Here is a 22,448-nt window from a genome sequence, read left to right as displayed (position 1 = left end):
AGATGTTGTAAAGAATATAGAGATACACACTGTCTCTGCCAAATATGCTTAATTATTAAATTAAGGTATAAATTTAGGAGAGGATGAAATATTGTTCAGGGAAAATATGAGATGTATGTTTAACGAGAGATGAACAGGGCTTGAGTTAGTTCTCATTACTATAGACTTTCAATTGATCTGGTCGGACTTTTAAATAGAGGGCAACCTATCTTGCTTGTAAGATATGCATTAAGATAGTCATTGATCTAGTTATGTGGGGATTTGTGTGGAAAAAAGTATCTTATGGTAGAAAAGGATCAAAAGGGAACAGGAAAAATGCTTCACAGCTTTTCTAATCGGTAGATAAAGAAGCATACAGTAAAAAAGAGGAAGAGGGAAGTTTTTTATATTTTTCAGAACATTTATAAATTAATTCTCTTATTAGTACAGTAAAGGACTGAAGTACTAGAATCAGTCGAGTTTTCTTATTGATTGAGAATTGTCATATTGATGAAGAAATGTGTGTATAGCTGGATTGCAAAGAATTAGTAAAAAAGAAAATTACTAAGTGCTTACTATATGCCAGGTACTGTAATAAGCACTGGAGACTCAGAGGAAGGCAAAAACACTCCCTGTCCTAAAGAGATCTCCTTCTACTGGGAAAGACAACATGCTGACAATATGTACACAATGATGTATACAGAACAAATTAGGTCATCTCAGGCACTGGCAGTTAAGGAGACCAGGAAAGGCCTCTTGTAAAAGGTGGATTTGAGGAGGGAAAAAGGGCGACCTCTACTGAATGACCTCAATTTTTTTTAGTTAAGTGTAAGATGAAGTCCTCAACAAATATGGTAGAGGTACAGGGAGAAACTTCGTGAGAGATTAAAAGGTTTGGAGCAGCCACTATGGGTAATGGAATAGAAAATTCATTAGGGAAGAATAGAGTAATTGCCATGTTACCGATCATAGACCTAGGAACCAACGTGAATGATGGCCTGAGAGTAGCAGTGAACACAGCATAAATGAGGGAGCTCAAAGGCTCTGGCTTCTTTCAAGTCTTCTTCTGGAGTTCTCCAGCCCAGCTGAGATAAGATAACATATATTTGTAGTGGTTTGTGATTTTCTGTAGTGCATTTTCTCCAACCACATGCAGCAGCACTTGAATAAGAACAAAGAAGCCGATGGTTGGAATGATCCAGGAATGGGGTTTGTCAAGGCATGGTCAATGATAGAACAAGAAGGTAGTGATCTGAGAGCAGAGAATGATGTAGAATTGGACTGGTTCAGTAAGGGGTTGAGATAGGAAAGAATATAGCCCCTTCAGGGATGAAGGCTGAGAAAGAACTTGAGTGTTGGGGAGAATGGAAGTCACAGAGAGGACAAAGAACGGGGTTAGGGTTTGTAAAAAGAGGGGAAAAAATTATGGTCAGACTGAGGGAATTTCAGAGTTAGTTAATTCGGATATGGAAGTAGAATACTTGATACCAAGAGTTGATCATGTGGATTGAGTCTTGAACTACAAATTAGGTTATTTGAAGGTACATCAGTATTGATGTTTAAAATTCTTGAGTATGAAGGCAAGAGTTGGTGTGGAGAGTGTTCCTTATTGATGGAGATGAAAGGACAGTCTGGAAGCAAGGAGTATTCAGCCCCATCCACTGTGGCAAATAAGTTTTTTTTTGGTGGGGAGTGTTATGAGTGAAGGTGAAAGCAGTACTAGGAGTAGTGGAAGAAGCAGTGGTATCAGGAAAAAGACAGATTTCATTAAGTGCCAGATAATCTAGTGAGAAACAGAGAGTTTTAAGATGAAAGGAATTTTGTTAATTATGGATCAAGTATTCAAGTTCTGAAGTCGAACAGGCGGATAGAGTTAAGGGGGTGGTCAGTTGGGGATGAGCAATAGAGGTTTGCACCTTGATAGCCAGGGCTTAAGAATCACTGGAATAGGGAGAGTATGAGGAGGGTCAGAGTATGCTAACCTTTGAGGAATAAGTCCGAGTAAAGTATTAGGGGTTGGAGATAAGTCTAGTGAGAAAGGTACTTGATTAAACTGTTCAGGGTCCTCTCTTGAGAAAAGTAGATGTTGATGTTGTACCTGATGGGACTCCAGGGGGCCAGTCTTGACAGCAGACAGGTGCCAAGTTAGTAGAAGGTCCTAGCAGGCAGCAGGTAAAGAGATCTTATCCCGGTTCCTCAGAGCTGGAGAATGCCCTGGAGACTAAAGAAAGTGGGAGGCACATGGATGTCTGGGTCTTGCTTAAAGGGAGAATGCCCTGGGGCAGGATCCCTGGAAGTCAGGAGGCTGGTGGCCAGATCTTGCCTGAGTCAGGCCTCCCGGGCCCTAGGCTGGAGAACTGAGCCAGGATTGAAAGAGACCAGAGCCTTTGAACTCCCTCATTTATGCTGTGTTCATTGTCACCCTTAGTGACAATCTGCTCTTAGTGACACCCACCATCACTTGTACTGGTTCACTAGGTCTAAGGCCTGGAATACCCTCCTCATTTCATGTACTACTACTGATACTCACTTCCCACCCCACCTTGTCAAACTTCCCATGATTACACCAGCTCCCATTAATACCTTCATCTTCTCTGACCTTAATCATTTATCTCCTGTTTCACCTAATTTATTAGTTTTATATATATATATATATACACACATATATATGTATATTCTTTCTTATCTTATTGTCTAATTGTTGCATATATTTTGGTTTTGTACCCCAACTACATCCTTGGCTCCTCAATCAAGGACAGAGACTATCCATGTTTTATGCTTAACTTCTATGACACACAGCTCCATAGTAGGTTTTTTTATAATTTTGTGTTGATTGATTTGAAGGCTATCAAATCTGTATTAAATACAGTTTTCCTTCTTATTTGATTCAGAAGGAATTCACAAAGCTCATCATTATGAGCATCAGTTACCTTTGTTCTAATGTAAATGGGGACTTCCATTTAGAGAACATCTGTTAAGAGTAAGAATATGTTGTTATAGAGTATAGATCAGTGGTGATTAGATATTTTCTGAAGTAAAAGAGATAATACCGAGAGGTGGCACAGGAAGAAAAAAAAGGGGGGGTGGTAAATTTGTAGTCAGAGAGTCTAGGTTTGATTGCCTGGTCTGCTACTTACTGGTGTCACATTAGGTAATTCACTTAAACTATTTGGACCTCATTTTACTCCATTTGTAAATTGATGGAGTTGTGTGAGATAATTGTTAAATGCCCTTATGACTTTAAATCTACGATCTGATGACCCTTGGGTTTTGAAGCAGCACTTTAAAAAATTTTGATCTCATAATATGTGATGGTTCTCACCTAAAAACTTATATTTCGGGAGCATTCGTTGAGCCTAAATATCCCAGATGGCAGAGGTACTCCTTTGGCCTGAACATAGAACAAATTAGACAAGTTGGATTGTCAGCTGACGGGGGAATCTTGATCAAAGCTGAATGTACCAGCCAGGATTTTTACCTTTTAATTTGATCTCAAAGACCCAGCATATTCTACTGTGTATCAGACTGCTGGCCTCAAATCTTACACCTTTTCTCTTGAAAGGGCCCATTACCAAATGATACCTTTTCCCTTGCATTGCAGTGAATTGAAGAGGCTATTGGTTATGATTTTTAGCCCTGTTTTATTTATTTATATTTGGATTAGAAAATTATTTTATTTTCAATTCTCAGAACAAAACAAGCATTTCCATAACACACTATAATAAAAAGATGATTGCATATGAAACTGCAAATCTATCATGTACAGCTTCTGTGATCAGTCAGATGGCCCCCTGCCTCATACTTGTCTAGTTCTTGTATATTGGACCATTATAGATGCTTGGAAATGACTAGGTGTGCAAAGTTGGCATGCTTAGTTACAATATAGTTATGATGGAGAGTCCATATAAAGATGGATTTAGGTTTGAGTGACTTTAGGGATACCACTTATGGATTTAAAATTGAACTGTAATATCCTGGATAAACTAAGAGGGAATAGAATATCATGTATTTTAGCCTGAGGATGATTTTGAGCTTTTAATAAAAAGGAGTGTGCTACTCTGAGATTTCTATACTCTCCCTCTCTCTCTTCATATATGTGTGTGTATGTAAATATGTTTACAACATGTGGTACATATGTGTGAATTCAGTTGTTGATGAATATATAACTCATATGCCCTGTCATTTATGGTACTCCTTGATGATATTATCAATATGATAATTATTAGCAAGAAAGCGCAGTATAGACTAAAGATCATCGGAGACCCCTGTAAAATATTCACATTTGAAAACATTTCAATTCATATGGATCGTTACATTCTCTCAACATTGTATAGAAAAATGTGGCTAACCCATTTCCCTTTAAATAACATCCTGATTTTAATTTTTCCTCTAGTTCTTTTCCTTTTCTACTTACATGAGACTGATAATGGTCTAAAAACTACTGACCCCAAAAGGAAGCCAAGCCCTGCTACTTACAAAGGGCCTGGAAGTTCCCAATCACAATTCCGGTCTGTCCCTTTGAAAAGAAAATTAGCAGTGGAGCTATTGTATATGAATATTATGATATAGTGTTCAGAAAAAGTTCTGTGCTTTCCTTTAGCTGTTTTATTGAAAAGTGTTGGGGTTTTTTAAGAAATAAATTCCTCGAAGTTTCTTTCTTGGAATTCAGTAGTCTGCAGTATAACTTTCAATAACCATTGTGGTTTCTGGGATATTATTCAATGTTCAGGATTGAACATGTCCCAAAATCCTGGGAAAAAAATTTCCGAGTTGAAATTTGCCACCAAATTATTTTAGGTTCCTAGGTCCAAGAGCTGGAGGGAGCCTTAGAAATAATTTAATTCAACTCCCACATTTTGAGACTCAGAGAATTAAACGGCTTCTAATCAAGGTCATACAGGTTATAATAAATGGCAGAGCCTAAATTTGAACCCAGGACTATGACTCCAGTGTTCTAAGCACCATTCCACATTTTCTCTCTCACAAGACTGTTGATATAATTTTATTTTAGATGATGTTTTAATAGAAAAATGGCATTCCAATTTTAGAGTATAGTTTTTCTTTCAAGTAGAGACTAAGCAAAACGGTAAAGAACTTTTTTCACAACTCATTGATGAGATGAAGAAAGATAGGCATAAAGCAACTTTAAAATTGACAAAAATTTGCTAGCTGCAACGAGTTCTACAAAGTCACCTGCCCTCCCTAATGAGGATTAACAGATTTTTATATTAAATGGATATAAAGCAGCATGTGGCTGTGGGAAGAGCCCTGAACTTGGACTCCACAGGACTTTAATTCAAATCTTAGCTCTGCCATTTGCTAAATTGTGTGACCTTGAACTAATCCGTTAACTTCTTTGGGTCTCAGTTTCCTTATTTGTAAAATGAGAGTGTTAGATACTGTGACATCTAAGGTTCATTTCAGCTCTAGATCTATGATCCTATGAAAAGCATTCCTCTTTACTCCTTTGGGTCTCAGTTTCCTTATTTATAAAATGAGAGTGTTAGATACTGTGGTATCTAAGGTTCATTTCAACTCTAGATCTATGATCCTATGAAAAGCATTCCTCTTCAGATGACAAATACAAACTTTTTTATGTTGGTTAAGTAAGTAAATTGACATTTCTTTATAAGATAATTTTTATTGATGTCTTTTTTTATGATCACTGGCATTTCCCACTGAATCCTCCTTCAGAGAGTAATCTTTTATGATGAATTTAAAAAGAGTAATAAATAGTTCTGCAAAATTAATTAACATATCGAAAAAGTCTGACAATATGTCGTATTCTAGGTGGCACAGTGGATAGAGTGCCAGGCTTGGAGTCAGAAAGACTCATTTTCCCAAGTTCAAATTTGATCTCAGATACTTACTAGCTGCGTGACCCTGAGCAAGTCACTTAACCCTGTTTGCCGTAGTTTCCTCATCTGTAAAATGAGCTGGAGGAAGAAATGGCAAACCACTCCAGTATCTTTGCCAAGAAAACCCCAAACGGAGTCATGAAGAGTAGAACACGACTGAAAAACAAAAACCACACTCCTCTCTTTCCTTTCGTAACCTTAAAAAGTAGATGTGAAATGGCCACTCCTAAGACTTCTCTTAACTCTTCTATGTGATGAGGAGGGAATCTAAACCAAACACTTGAAAAGTATTCTTTTATTCATTAGAAATGAAGCAGAAAAAAGAAATGTATTTGTGGCTCATTGAATGTTTGGGGCTTTAGATAAGGTGATTAACTGAAACCACTTTGGACCAAGCAGAGAATCAGCTTTGGCCTGTTTTAAACCAGTACTATCAGCCTAGACCTAAGGAAGGGAGGAATAGGATGGTGTGATGGCCAGAGTGGTTTCTGAACACAGATTCCAGACCAGCAGCAACAGACATCTCTTGAGGAATATCCTCATCCTTTGTATTTTTGGTCATTTCCCTTACGAAGATCAGAGAGATCAGAGATTTAAAGCAGGAATTCTTTACCTTTTTTGTTGTTGTTTTTTTGGGGGGGTCTATTATGGGTCCCTTGACAGTTTGGTGAAGCCTATGGATGCCTTCTCAGAATAATGGGGAGAAGTATTGTACCTCTCTCAATGGCACAGATCTCATAATGCTTTTTAATAGTTACTCTTTCACACGACATCTTGTCTACTAGACCACTAGGGCATGTATCATGTATTTCCTTATTCTGGTAATTCCTGGTGCAGGGTCTTACACAGGCTTTCTTTAAAAATTGTTTTTTATTTATGTCTTTTGTTTGTACAATTCCTTCATTTCCCAATGTGGTCTTCTCCCTCCCCCATTAAAGAGCTATCCCTTAAAACAGAAAATATAGGGTGGAGGGGAAAAACCAATTTATCACAACTAACAAACACATCCATCCAGTTTGACAGTGTATGTTATGTTCCACCTCCATAGTACTTCACTTTGCAAAGAAAGGAGGGGGGTGAATTCTTGTATGTCTTCATGACACTCATACACCACAATGTTGACAGCCATCTCAGTAATAGACCCTTAAGGAATATTTGTTCAATGAACAGAAGAATTTGGGAATCATTCATGTGTAGATTGCAGTGGCAGTAATAATAACATCTCTTCCCAAAGAAGAAAGAATATAGAGAGAATAAGAAACATAACATGTGAGGTCACTAATCAGAGTCATTTTACTTTTCTTTAAAAATAAGTTGTTTATTTGAAGATAATGTGCTGATTTCCATGATTACTAAATACTCTTTTAAAAAATTAATGCTAAAATGTTCTGAAAAACAACAACTCCTGTTCCTTTCATTGTTCCTTGATCAAACCTAGATATATTGCTTGAGTCCTGATAGGTCACCTAGTCTTATCGGAGAAATATTGTTGAATAAATGCATGAGTCATTGAAGAGAGAATCAGAACTCGTAGTCCTTGGGCTCTGCAAGGAAATGAGTGAGAAGGAGCTGTACATCTGTTTTGTATTTGATATGTTTGAGATAAGATTTTTGGATGCCATCCAAGATGTTGAAATGCAGCTTTGAGCAGACTGAAGTGATGCTGATAGACAAAGAGAAAGAGTAGGAAGAATTTTCAGTACAGGATATATGAGGAAGCGTATCTTCCTAAAGTAGGATGTACATATAAAATTTGATACATAGAATGTTGATGTAAGCTACACACCTGTGGGGTCAGACTCCAAGAGAATCAGATTCCTGCAGGCCACATATTGACTTAGAAAACCACATATTAATATTATCTATTTTATTGTCTTTTTGTTTATTTTGTTAAGCATCTATCAACTGCATTTTAATCAGATTCAAGCCACACTTGGGAGTTTTGCCCCAGTCAGACACTAGTTTGACACCTTTGCTGCAGACCGTTTGCTGGAGTCCTTTTTTTATTTCTTAGTTGTATTTTGTTTTTTCCCAATTACATGTAAAGGTAGTTTTCAACATTCTTGGAGTCCTTTCAATAATGATTACTTTCCGTGATGTCTGTGGCTCACATTTGCCTCTTCTTCTGGTGTCTCTAAGGGAATATTATAAGCAGTTTTGTTTTTAGCTCATTCCTAGGGGTACTCATTTTCTTTGGTGCAAGAAACTGAAACGACTATGATTTTGAATTTAAAGCAGTTTTATTTTAAGGCTTTTTAAAGAACAAATAAGGAGACTCTAACTTGGGTTTCCTTAGCAAGAAAGTAGCTAATTAATCCCAATTTCCCGATGAGTACTATTTCTCATCCCTCTTTCCCCAGAAGTATTTAGTTGTAGTCCCCTGAAAGAGAGTAATATGACCAGAAAGAAAAGTATGGTAGTCAAAAGGGTCTGCTATGTGGGTCTTGGGACCTGTGCAGTAGTAATTGCAACTCCCCTGCCCCATACTTGCATCCCTTGGGGGCCAAGACTCCCTCTGCTGCTAACATACCCTGACTCTCAGCCACTCTACCTACTTCCCATTGTAATCATGTTTTCCAGAATTTGTTGCAGTTCCTGGCTTGCCTCAGGCTCTCCTAGCAGGTATCGTGGCAGCTGTGGCCTCCACCCACTGCCAACAACTTCTGGAAGATTTTTATGCCCCTTGTGCATCTTCTCACCGGAAATCCCTATTCACTTTTTTCTATCCACGCACCCTGGTCTCAGAGCGTTACAGGAGGTGGAGGTTTCTTTTGTTCATTCTTATATCCTGCCTTACAGTGGGATGGAGGGGAGAGGAGAAGGCAAAAAGGAGGAATGGTTCGGTGGCTGCTGCTGGCTTACATATGTACTAACTATGTGAAAATAATGCTGACTAGGTATTAAAAATTCTTAAGTCAAGTCAATAATTATTTATTGGGCACCTACTGTCTGCTAGATACTGGGGAGACAAAGGAAGGCAAAAACAATTCCTACCCTCAGGGAGCTTTTGTCTGATGGAGGAGAAAACATGCATATAACTAGGTACAAAGAAGAAATCATGGCAGAGGGAAGTCACTAGCATTCAGGGGGATAGGGAAAGCTTTCTTGTAGAAGGTAGGATTTTAGCTGGTATTTGAAGAAAGCCTTGGAAACCAGGAGATAGGGATGAAGAAGAAGAGAATTCCAGGTACGGAGGACAGCGAGAGAAGAAGTTCCTAGTTAGGAAATGGAATATCTTGTGTAAGGGACAGCTGGGTGACTGGAAGAAGATGTGGAGGTAAATGAGATGAAAGAAGATGGAAGGGCAGAAAGGGGCCGTGTCAGGAAAGGCTTCATATATTTATTTATTTATTAATATATATTTATTAGTATTTAGTTTTTAATATTCACTTTTATAAGATTATGAGTTCTAAATTCCCTCCCCCAAGACGGTATGCAATGTGATAAAGGCTATACATGCACAACCAAATTTATAATATTTCCACGGTAGTCATGTTGTGAAAGAAGAATCAGAACAAAAGGGAAAAACCACGAGAAAGAAAAACAAACAAAAAAAGGAGAGAGAAAATAGTATGCTTTGATCTGCATTCAGACTCCATAGTTCTTTTTTTTTCTTTTTTTTTTAATGTAAATTTATTTTCAGTTTTCAACATTCACTTCCACAAGATCAGACTCCATAGTTCTTTCTCTGGATGTGGGTGGCATTTTCCATCATGAGTCTTTTGGAATTGTTTTAAGTCTAACAAAGTTTCATGGCACAGTGTTGCTGTTACTGTGTACAATATTCTCCTGGTTCTGCTCACTTCATTCGGCATAAGCTCATGCAAGTCTTTCCAGGTTTTTCTGAAATCCCAGGTTTCTCTGAAATCAGGGAAGGTCTTTATTTAAGAGAGGCTTTTTAAAAGGGCTTTCTTTAAAAGATTTCTTTATTTGGTCTTGGAGGTAATATAAGCCATGGTAGTTCAGCTGAATGGGGACTGTGGGAAGGGGTGGGACAGGGTATATCATAGTCAGACTTGTGCTTTAGGAAGATCCATTTGAGAAGAAATGACTAATTATGGAAGGAAGACCGGACCAGAAGTTAGAAGGACTGGGTTTTTGATTATTAGCCTTGCCACTGACTACTAGCATTGTAACCTTAGGCAAGTTACTAAACTCTGAACCCGAACATCCTTAGCTATAAAAAAAAGGTATAAGAAGAATGTCCAAACTCCTTTCTTCATAGAGTTGGGTCCAATTAGATAATGCAAACAAAAGTGCTTTGTACATTGTCCAGATCTATACCTATATAAAGGGGTGCTTTTCATCCTATCGGTGCTCACACATAACACATGGAAACGACATTTTAAACAGAAACAAAACTGCCACATGTAGATAAGCAGAGTAAGAAGGAATGAATAAAAAAGCATTTATTATGTACTTATTGAGTGCCAAGCACTGGGCATACAAAAATGCAAAAACAGATAGCACCCTCCCTCAAGGAACTTACATTCTAACTGGGGAAAACAAACACAGTTAGGGGAGTGATAGCCAAGGAGGAGCTCTTTGGTCTAAAAAGTTAGAGAGAGAGTGACTGTATGGCAGTGGATTGACACATTCCATTCAGGAATAATAATAATAATAATTCTCTCTCTCTCTCTCTCTCTCTCTCTCTCTCTCTCTCTCTCTCTCCCCCCCCCCTCCCTCTGCCTCTGCCTCTCCCTCTCCCTCCCTCCCCCCCCTCTCCCTCTCCCTCCCTCTCTGTCTCTCTGTATATTATATATATATATATGTATATATATATACATACATATATATATATATATATATATGTGTATATATATATATATATATATAACTTTCAGGTTTGCAAAATACTTACAAAGATTTTTGCATTTTATCTGTACAACAACCCAGGGTCACAACTAGTAAGTGAGGTCACATTTAAACCACACCTTTCTGGTTCCACATTGGAAGGGGAAGGAAAAAAAAGAGAAAAAAGGTGCATACTAAATCTTCTCCTCATGTCCATAGCAGTTAGGTGGAAGGAGGCAGTTTTCTGGCATAGTAATTTTTATTTTTGCTTATGAAACTTTGTGGTTGAAAATCGTAAAATGTTTTGCTTGGACCCCAAAGGGCAAAGCTAGGGGTCAATATGGGTGTATTGGGCTAAGTGAATGCCAAGGTCCTTTCTAATGCTGGACTATGATCCTGAGTCAGAGACAACCTTTCGTTTTTAAGGGAAAAAACTTCCTAATGAGTGGGACTGTCTAAAGATAGAATGGGATGAAGGGAGCTCCCCATTTCTATAGTTAACTCACACAGTTTTTGTGATGATCAAATGAAATCATATCTGTGAAGCACTTTTCAAACCTTATGCTATAAATATTAGCTGTTATTATCATCACAGTCCTCTCTGGAGGTTTACAAATGGAAGTTGGTTAATCACTGGTCAAGAGTCTGGTTGACCATTTGTTGGGGGTGCTGTACAAAACATTTCAGGACACATCTTGCAGGGATCAGGCCACTTGCATCTTTGTCATTATGTGATTCATTCATCTTTATCATGTACTCTAAGGGACAGATTGTAAGGATAATGAAAATGTTAGTCTGTTTCTAACCAGTTGCAGTGAAAGAACTGGGGAGAAAATGGACTCAGCGGTCAGGATAGCATGATAGAGGTCAAGGATACTCATCTTCCCCTTGGAACCTAACAATATGCTCACAGTGGAAGATTTCATTCCCTGCTTCTGTCTGTAGGTTTAACACATCTTAACACAGCGAATCTAGAGAGTAAGAGGATCTGGGTTCAAATCCTGTCATTAAAAATTAATACCCTGGGCTTCCATTTCCTCATTTGTAAAATGAATGAGTTAGATCATCTCTTAGGTCCCTTCTACCTCTCGATTGATAATCTCATAAAGTGAGAATTTTCTTATTTGGAAATTCCTTAGCTTCAATAATTTTTGTTAGTCCTTTGAGAAAAATTTTAATCTAGCCTTTTAGGAACATGAATAAAAATCCTTCTTTGTGTCATACCCTTTCTTAGTCCTTTCTTTAGTTATCACTTGGTTCATTTTTTAAAGCAAGCATATTAATTTTCTTTTGAAAGTTCAGGAAACTGATTCCCTTAAAAGAAAAAAAAGGAATTCTCTGCAATTGTTAGACCGGTCTAGATTGAGCTTGCCAAAATGTCAGCTTTACTTGGAGATGTGGGGAACGCCCTTTGTGAATGTTTGTTTTCTAGTCTAGCTGGGTTCTGATCATTTCACAAGCAAACCATATATTATGAAGCAAATGAGCCTTCCAGATTCCTGGGGTGGTTCCATCACTACTCTGTTCAATATAGTAGGATAAAGTTCCCAGAGATATCCAATAATAGTGTTTAATACCACACTCAACACAAGACTTTGAAGGTACAGAGAGATTTTTCCAAGAAGATATTACAGGGATATGGCTATATTAGACACTTGAGACAAGACTGGAGAGCTGTTTTTATCCATATGTCCAAAGGAGCGGTTTAAAAGTGAAGTTAATTTTGGTAAAGAAAAAGTTTACCCTTGGGCATCACTGAGCACTGTCAGAGATTTGTCTTGCTGGCTTTGTGAAGGAGACAGTTTGGAAAAGAACGGTCTCCGACTTTCGTCTGGCTACCTCCTGTCGTGACCAACTTTGGTTCTCAGTCACTGCTGTCAGCTCTGTTCAGTGAAACTGGCCAGTTGGACAACACAGTTTTCTTTCTTTCTTTTTTCCTTTCTTTCTTTCTTTCTTTCTTAATTTCTTTCTTTCTTTCTTTCTTAATTTCTTTCTTTCTTTCTTTCTTTCTTTCTTTCTTTCTTTCTTTCTTTCTTTCTTTCTTTCTTTCTTTCTTTCTTTCCTTCCTTCCTTCCTTCCTTCCTTCCTTCCTTCCTTCCTTCCTTCTTTCCTTCCCTCCCTGTCTCTCTCTCTCTCTCTCTCTCTCTCTCTCTCTCTCTTTCTCTCTCTCTCTGTCTCTTTCTCTCTCCCCCCCTTCCTCCCTTCCCCCCTCCCCCTTCCCTTCCCTTTCCTTCCCTTCCCCTTCTCTTTCCCTTCCCTTCTTTTCCCTTCCCCTTCCACCTTCTCCTTCCCTTCCCTTCCCTTTCCTCCCTTCTCCCTTCCCCTTTCCCCTTCCCCCTTCTGTCCTTCCCCTTCCCTCCTTCCGCTTTCTCCCTTCCCTTCTTTTCCCTTCCGCTTCCCCTTCCTTTCCCTTCTTTTCTTTCTCTCTGTCCACATAGGGTATCATACCCTAGCCTGCGGGTGCTCTGCCCAAAGGAATATAATATGATCTCTGAGACCTGTGCTAAGTGCTTTCTGCAAATGCTAATTGCATTTGATCCTCATACCAACCTTGTGATCCTGTGATTATCTCTATTTTATAGTTGAGAAAACTGAGGCAAATAGAGGTCAAGTGACTCGCCCAGGGTCACACAGCTAGTAAGTGTTTGAGGCCAGATTTGAACTTAGGAAGATGAGTCTTCCTGACTCCAAGCCTGATACTCTATCCACTGTACCACCTAGCTACCCAACAAATTTGTACATTCAATCAAAACAGATCCATACATTGCTCATATGTAAGGGTGTGTGCCTTGTTCTGTATCTCTAGTCTATCATTCCTTTGCCAAATGTGGAAAGATGTGTATGAACTAATGCAAAGTTGACTATCATTGAAATGCTAACTTTTTAAAGAAAAAAAAATCTGAACCAAAGGAGAATTGAAACTATAGTGTCTACGATATTTCATATGCATCTGAAAAAAGTACAGGATTTGGAGTCAGGAAAACTAGGTTCTGACACTAGTCTGTACTATGAGTACAGACAAGACATTTAATTTACCTGAGCTTTTGTTGTTTCAGAAAATTTAGTTAAGTCAGTACTTACTGTACCTGCCTCAGGGTTATTGTGAAGAAAAAATTGGTAACCTAAAAACTCTCTATTTTAAGTACGAGGTTTTTGCTTTTTTGTTAGTTCCTTGTTGCTTTCTTTAATGGGTGAGGGAGTCTTCAAATGTAGACATGCTTAATGTAGGCTCATCTCCTTTAGAGACAAATATAGGGCTTTAAAAAAAAACACATTTATTTTGGTAGTTCTTGTGGTCCATAAATATTTTGGACTTATTTGATGGTACTTCTGAGAGAATTTCTAGCTCTGAAACTGACTTGTTCTTCAAATGATTTTTTTAAAACCCAGTGAGCCGGAGTAAACTCTAGCTCTCTGACTTCTAAGCTCACCTTTTAGAAGGAACTGTGTTGTCAAAAAATTCCAGATCACCGCTCCTAGGAATAACTACTAGAAATATACTTCCTGTCTCAATCCTAGGGTAAATCTGGTCACGTCTAAACTAAGACTGCATCTTTTGCTGATAAACTATGAACCATGCCGTAGAGTAACTAACCTAACATTTGGAATTCCATTATCATGAAAGTGGTAGTATTCTTTACACCTTGGTCTTGAAGTTCAAATATAAACTCCCTTGATATTTACAGCCCTTCATCACCTGTTTCCCCCCCACCAAAATGTTTTCAGTTTTATTGCATATGACTAGCCTCCATGCAAACTGTGTTCCAGTCACCTGGCCTCCTTCTTCATTACACATAGCACTCCATCTAACACTTATGCACAGGCTATCCCCCATGTTGGGAATGGACTCCCATCTCACCTCTAGAATCCCTAGTTTCAATGATCCAAGACAGTCCCAAAGGACTAAGGATGGAGCATTCTCCTCCAGAGAAAGAACTGATATTGGGTGAATACAGACTGAAGCATGACATTTTTCACTTTCTTTCATTTTTTTCTTTTATTCGAGTCTTCTTGTACAAAATGACTAATATGGAAATGTTTTACACAATTGCATATGTACAACCTATATCTGATTGCTTACTGTCTCAGGGAAGGGGGAAGGGAAGGAGAAAAAGATAGAACTTGGAACTCAAAACTTTAAATAAAAATGTTTAAAAAATGGAAAAAAAAAAGAATCCCTAGTTTCCTTAAAAACATAGCTCAAGAGCTACCTTATACATGAAACCTTTCTTGGGATCCCCAGCTACTGGTCCCTGCTTCTCAAAATCACCTTGCAGTGATATATATCTATATCTATATCTATACCTATATCTATATCTATATCTATATATATTTATATCTGAACATACTGTCATTCTTGGCTGGATTGTAAGCTCTTTGAGAGAATGAACTTTTTTCACTTTTTGTCCTTGTATCTCCAGCACCTAGCACAGTGTTGGGCACAAAGTAGGTATTTAATAAATATTTGTTGATTTAAGCTATTTCTGGAGTCTTTATCTCTAGCAGTTTTCCATGGAGTTTAAAAATTCACATCAGTGAATATCAATGTGTTCAAAATATATCCGACACCTACTGTGTTCAGAGACTTGTGCCCGGAGAGGCACAAAGATGAAAAATTATGTCTTAAAGAAATGTATCTACTTTAAATGGAGGAAAATGATTATTTAAATTCTAGCACCTTTAAAAAATTTCTGTTGAATAGGAAGACAGGGCTTTGTCTCTCCAGCCAGGAGCCAAAACATACTTAGAACTCTTCAGAAAGTCAGCATGTCATCCTCAATCAAGATGACAGAGCATCTTACCTGTTTTAAATTAAAGCTTCCCTTTAATATTTAAGTGGTTTTTTTTTCTGACGTGGCTGTACTTTCTTGTCAGGAGGATTGACAATATCTACTTCCCATCCTTGTTTTTATTTCCTCTCTAAAGTGTATTGGAAAAGTATCACCTGGGAAATTCAAGAGATGATAAGACCATTGTGAAAATGATTTGAGGAAAACATGGCAGCTGGTTTTCTTGAAAGACTCCTTTCTTGGGGAAAAATAGATCTCAGAATAGTTCTTCTGGTCCCATGACATTGGACAGATGTTATAAAAGTATAATAGTTTACATAATTATGGATATTCTGAATCAGATAGGATGGGAATAGGTAGTAAATATGTGCTGATATTTAGGATTTCATCACTTCCTAAAGTAGAGAAAGTTTCTTTAACAATCTCCCATTCAAGTGAGATTGATATTAATGAGAGGGAATGTATTGAATAGAGTGTTGAATTCGGAATTAGGCAGGCAGGCTGGCAATGCACATTTATTAAATAGTTACATGCCAGGTACTGTGCTAAGCGATGGGCGCACAAATAACAAGCAAAAAGAAAGAACTCTGGCTAAAATCTTGTGACCTTCAGCAAAACTTTTAACCCTTCTCAGCTTTAGCTGGCTCATTTGGGGAGATGAAAATGATAACATATTTGCATTGCCAATCTGGAGGATCATAAGGAAAGTACTTTGTAAACCTTGAAGGGCTAATAAATGAATTATTATTATGACGATTCTAAGTATAACAAGGGAAAGACATAAATCATAGTAAATTAGGTCTGAGGGGGACCCTAGAGGCCCTAATGCCATCATTTTACAGATGAGAAAACAAGAGCCCAAGAGAAGTCATAGGAGCATAGATTTGCAGCTAGAAGGATTTGCAGCTAGAAGGGACCTTTTTGGTCATCTAATGCAACTTCCTCACTTTAGAGATTAGGAATCTGAGATCCAGCAAGGTCGATTGTTTTACCCAAGATCACATTAAGTGGCAGAGCCAAGATTCAAACTCAGGTCTTCCCACTCTGCTCTTTCTTTTACACCACATTATATTCCACTGTTCTCTGTTAATGGAGAGCTGAGGTGAAGATAATCTAAAAGAAAAAGGGTAATCAAAAATCAGTTTTATTTGGCTTTTGAATGTGTTATGATTAAGTTTCTTAATCATACCATGCCAAGGCAGCACATTCTACAATTGGTTCACATCTCTTGAGTATTTATCAGCAGAGATGGAGGGAGGGGAGTGAGTGTTCTGGGTCCCTAATTGGTTGTGGAAGGTCATTGTATTAGATAGTTTGAACATGTCTAACTCCTAGCTTAGAGCTCTTTCTCTTAACCATCATGAGGATTCACAGAGCTGTCATTCAGGGAATCTCCTCCCTGCCTGGGACCGTGGAGTATTACACATGGACAATTAATAATTGTACCATCAGTGTGTGTTTTCCTGTGGGGAAAATGTACACTGTTCCTGTGTTATATATAACACAATGTATTGTATTCATGGTGATTCCCTGCAGTTACCCTCTTTTCCTTTATCTGTTAATTAGGGGATTGGATTAGATAGATAGCTTCCGAACTATGAGCTCCTGTCCTCTACCAAAATTATGACCTTTTGATCCTGTTTAACATTGAGGAATCTCGATGGCTAGACCATTGTAAATTACTAACCAGCTGGGATAATACATAAGACCTTTCCCTCTGTTCAGGGCCTAGCATCCCAGTGGTTGTCATGAAGGAGTTGGACTAGACCAGAAGTTCTTAATCTAAAGTTTGAATACTTAACAAATTTTTCTGATAACTATATTTTGATCTAATTTGTTTCTTTTTAATACCATATATTTTATTTTATTAATTCAAAAATATTATTCTGAAAAGAGGTCCACAGGCTTCACCATGATATAGCAAAAGTTAAGAGTTAAGAACCTTTGGGCTAAATAACCAGTAAATCACTTTTTATAATCATTTTCCAATAAGTCGGCCTACAACAGATAGGGCTGGCTCACCTCTGGGGAAGGTTGCATGGTCTCTCATCCATAGCTGGTTGATACTCAGAAACTAAAGTGGTCCTGGAGGGGCTTGTTCTTTTTTGAAATTTAAAAAAAAAATACAGAGTTTTGTATTTTATACAACAAATAAAAACTGCATGTTGCTATTTCTTCTGCTGACTGACAGGACAATCCAACATCTGATGTTAAATGACTATATGGATGGGGATACATTGATTCCTTTACTCTTGGCTCCATTTTGCTATGTCACATTTTGATTTTCCATTTAACAAAAGACTTTTCTATGTGTTTTTGTTTACAGACAGCAATACTGAGGAAACAGGGTCGATACGTATGTTCAACAGTTCCTCCAAATGCAGAGAAGGAAGCCCAGAGCTTATTTGTTACAGAGGTAATGCTTTTTAGTATTTCTCCTAAGGAATTTACACATCTCTGTCGTTTGGGGAATTTTTGATGATTTTTGCCCCTTTTGGCTTCAGCGATTGTTTTCCAAAAAATTGTCCCAGAAGTAACTGCGTTTTTATGGGGAAAAGTTGAATGTGCAGACAAGCACACCCTAGCTCATTCCTGGCTTGCTTCCAAAGCTTGAAGAAGGACTTGTCAGCAGTGAGTACTTCTGACCCCAAAGCATGCATTCTACACAATTCCTGTAGTGTGACTAGGATGATGAATTAGTTGTGAACTAATATGGGTGGATTGGCTGTTATCCAATCACTATTTAATGCAGACGTGCAAATGACTTGTCCATTTACCCAGAATGAGTAACAATATAGATCAATTTAACTGCCATATTATATCTTGAAAGGAGGATGGGTTGGTATTTTTTTTAAGAGGGTGGGAGGTTCTTTTTCAAAGTTATCTTTAAGACTAGTTTCACATGTATGGTATGCCTGCCAGCAATGTGGTAGGTAATAGAGAGAAAGAGTATTTCTGGTATGGTCCCTGCTTGGTATGTTTTTATAACTACTGTTGCTGAGAATTACAAATAGACTCTATCTTGCTAAGAATGGAACAGCACTTTTAGCTGTTTTAGATTTTTGTCAGATTTGTTGTTTTTTTAATCTGGATGTTTTGAATAGAAAAAAATACATAACAAATTATTGTCTTTCTTCCCACATCATACCCCTAAATAGAAATTGGCATAAAATAAGGATATTTTAATTCCCATATTCCTGATCAATAGATTGTTAGGATATTCTTCATACCAGCAAGTTATATATACTTTTATGAGTGAAGACCAACCAATGAGACTGTTGAGATGGTGATAGTTGAAAATTTGGAAGATTTGAGTTTAAACTCAGAATTTCATTAGAGCAGCTACCTGTTCTTAAAGAAGTTCAGAAACCCATCAGGATTAAATTAAATAATGTTATATAAAGCTTTTAGCATGGTGTGTCATAGATGCTATATAAATGCTTATTTAGACTGGTATGTTGTAGATGCTACATAAATGCTTATTCATCCCCCTGTCCACAGTACTGTGCCACGGTAATGAAATGACTCCAGTTGAATTCTTTGAGAATCTTCCATGTGAGAATGAACGCTTATTGTAGTGTACTCATATAAAATATTAAGAGAAAGTAGATATTTTATACCTTAATTCTGGTATAGCTGCAGCATGGATGGATTTATTCTGTTGCTCTTGGAGCCAACCTAATTTAACGCTTTGGTGATGCTGCCACCAAGGGTGGAGTAAAGAATGCTTCCTGTCTGCCTTCTGGCCCCAAAGAGAATGACATAATAGCTGTTTAAAGTTTCAAAGAATATTGAGCATAGCTTCAAAATATTGATGCATCCCGAGCAGAGGCATGGAAGCTTCAATTCAAACCAAATCATTGTTGCCAGACTTTTACTGCTGCACTGATTTACTGCTTTTTGACATCTAGTTCTAGATTGAAATGACTGTCTTTTAAAAAAAATAATTCCATCAGATGTGGTTAATTCTTTGTGTGTGTGTATCGTTGTACTTTTTCATTTAGTCACCACAGAGTTATGATGTTTTCGCATTTTTTCCTAATGGCATTTTCATTTGTATGCAAATTCTGAGTATATAGATGTCTTATTTGCTTAGGATTTATGTCCCATCTATTTCTCAAAAACAATTTGAGGCAACTTACTCGTGTTATATTGAAAGTACTTATAATATTTAAATGAATACTGTACATTTAAAATAATTAGAATACCTTATTCCCTTCTTACAGAATTGAATCAGAATCATTATTTTACATTTAATTTTTATTTTATTTTTTCTCAATTACATGTAAACAAAAATTTTTAGCATTGGTTTTTAAAATTTTTGAGTTCTAAATTCTTTCCCTGACTTCCCCCCTTCCCCCCTTCTTGAGAAGGCAAGCAACTTGATATGGATTATACATGTGCAGTCATGTAAAGCACTTCTATATTTGCCACATTGCAAAAGAAAAACCGGACCAAAAAAACCCCAAGAATACTAAAGTAAAAAGTGTACATTCAATTTGCAATCCATTAGTTCTTTCTCTGGAGGTGAATAGCATTTTTCATCATAAATCCTTCAGAATTTTCCTGGATCTTTGAATTGCTGAGAATGGCTAAGTCAATCACATTCGACCATTGTACAATATTACTGTTACTATGTATGATAATCTCCTGGATCTGCTCATTTCATTTTGCATCAGTTCATGTAAGTTTTTCCCAGGTTTTTCTGAAATCCACCTGCTCGTATGGCACAGTATAGTATTCCATCACTATCATGTACCACATTTTGTTCAGCGATTCCCCAATTGATGGGCATCACCTCAATTTCCAATTCTTTGCCACCACAAAGAGCTGCTATAAATATTTTTGTACATATAGTTCCTTTTCTTTTTTTTTAAATCTTTTTGGAACACAGATCTAGTAGTGGTATTTCTGGGTCAAAGGGTATGCACAGTTTTACAGCTCTTTGCCGAATCATTTTAAAGGAATTTTTCACTACTCTACTGTGACTGTGTGACTTCTCTAGTATACTAATTCATTGTGTAACAAATATATTAATACATTGCAGAGAGTGTTATGGTGGCTTTCCCTTGATTTTAAGGAAAACAAGAGGCAAAAGATCTCTCCTGTTGCCAGCCAAGTAGCCATTTTTAGGAAAAAACTCTATTTTGCTCCTACATGCTAATGAAGCAGTTAGTTTTAAAGATGTTTAAAGAGAGCTGAGCCTGGAGTCAGGAAAGACCTATGTTCACATGTGACTTCAGAGGCTCACTAGCTGTGTGACTCCAGGCAAGTTATTTGACATCTCTGTCACAATTTCCTCAACTGTAAAATTGGGATTATATTAGGACTTACCTCCCAGGGTTATTGTGTGGATTAAATAAGGTAAGATTTGTAAAGCACTTAGTACAGTGCCTGACATACACTAGACACTTAATAAGCGTTTGTTCTGGGGACAGCTAGGTGGTGCAGTGGATAGAATACTGGCCCTGGAGTCAGGAAGACCTGAGTTCAAATCTGGCCTCAGAAGCTTGATACTTACTAGCTGTGACTCTGGGCAAGTCACTTCGCCCCAATTGCCTCGCCACACCCCCTGCCTTTCCCTTAGGAAAGGTAAACTTTGGCTCTCTAATGTTTCTTGTGTTTAAAAGTAGTCCTTTGTTCTAATCACTTTAAAGTTAAATGCATTTATAAATATAAAGCATATTTTAAAATAATTAGGACTGAATGGACTAGAGGTGGAAAATGAGACTTAATTCTTATTTGTTATGAGGGAGGGCTGCTTCTTGGGGTAGATATTAATGGGTAGTGATAGATATATAGTTTTTTAAAGACTATTAATGATTTTTATATGAACAGAATGAAAAAAGAGTATAGAAGGAAACACTAATAGAGTTTTGCTATAACCTGTTAAATTTTTTATATCCTTATATGTGCTCATTAAATTTTATATGTACTTCTTAAAAACCAAATTGTAAGTAACAATTCATAGTTTCTTATATAAATCTCTTTTCTTGTTCTTTTTTGTATATTGAAATGCTTGTTTTTATGATAATTAAATCCATAATTTAAAAGGATAATTAAAAACTAAAAACACCGTATTAGGAGTTGCTGAATGCTTTCTAGCTCCCTGCTATAGTGTGTTCATTTCCTGAGTTAGACTGATGCAAAGCACCATCCTAAGCTGTCTCCTTCCTGGCTTCCGTTTGGCTTAGTTTCCATGGACTTGGGGGAGTTAGCAAAATGTTGCGGTCTAGAAGGCCAGTCATGGTATTTGAGCCATATTGAGAAGCTTATCCCTGATCTTACTGAGTTCTAGGAATAATTTTAATAGTGAAAGATCCATATTGATATCCAGGAGGGAGCTGCATTGTGGTGAATCTGTTTCCGATTAGCCAATAACCAATCAGAAAATGCATGTATGCTTTGCGACTTGTTTCAAATGAAATGCTGGTGCTGCATCATACTACTTATCCTGTGTAGATTCAGAATCATTCCTATATGAAGGTCTAATTGTGTTATTTTTTAGGGTGTAAAAAACTCCCCCATGCTTGGATGGATGTTAATGGAGATTGTATATGAATTGCTATAGCTGAAGTGATACAAATGAAATGTATTTAGGTTAGTGCCACTAATAGAAGCCTTGGCATGGAATGGTGTATAAATTTAAGAAAAATGTTTATGAATAAATCATAAGGGTTACTATGAAATGGAATCTGTCTTATAGTCTTGCCTTATAAGAATCCCATTTTAATAAAAAGAAGGGAAAAAACCCTAAGACTTAGGAATGCTCTTAGGAAAAGCTCTTTGGAAAGATGGGTAAAAGGTACAGTTTTCATCCATCTTTGAGAGCATAGTAATAACAATTAAATTTCAATTAACATTTTAAAGTTAAACTGAGCTAAAGTTCTCATTAGTTTACATATTCATGGAGAGATTTCTATTACTCTTCTAAAGAACTCAAGTGACAAAGGGAAGAAATAATTATGTTTATATCTGGTTAACAGCAGAATTTCAAAGTATAAAGGCCTCTGTTTGGCATTTAAAG

General features: G+C 37.3%; 1 protein-coding gene across 8 annotated transcripts in view; it reads left to right on the top strand.

Moving 5' to 3' along the window:
• DOCK9 (dedicator of cytokinesis 9) overlaps window positions 1-22,448 on the top strand; it is a 226,764-nt gene that overhangs the window by 30,146 nt on the left and 174,170 nt on the right. For all 8 annotated transcript variants that reach the window (XM_036756911.1, XM_036756919.1, XM_036756916.1 and 5 more), the window contains exon 3: window positions 17,748-17,837. In XM_036756911.1, coding sequence (XP_036612806.1) covers window positions 17,748-17,837 — 90 coding nt within the window. The remainder of the gene's footprint in view (window positions 1-17,747; window positions 17,838-22,448) is intronic.

Source organism: Trichosurus vulpecula, chromosome 4 (assembly GCF_011100635.1).
Source record: "Trichosurus vulpecula isolate mTriVul1 chromosome 4, mTriVul1.pri, whole genome shotgun sequence".
In the NCBI taxonomy this organism is placed as follows: domain Eukaryota; kingdom Metazoa; phylum Chordata; class Mammalia; order Diprotodontia; family Phalangeridae; genus Trichosurus; species Trichosurus vulpecula.
This window is presented reverse-complemented; position numbering and strand designations above follow the sequence as displayed.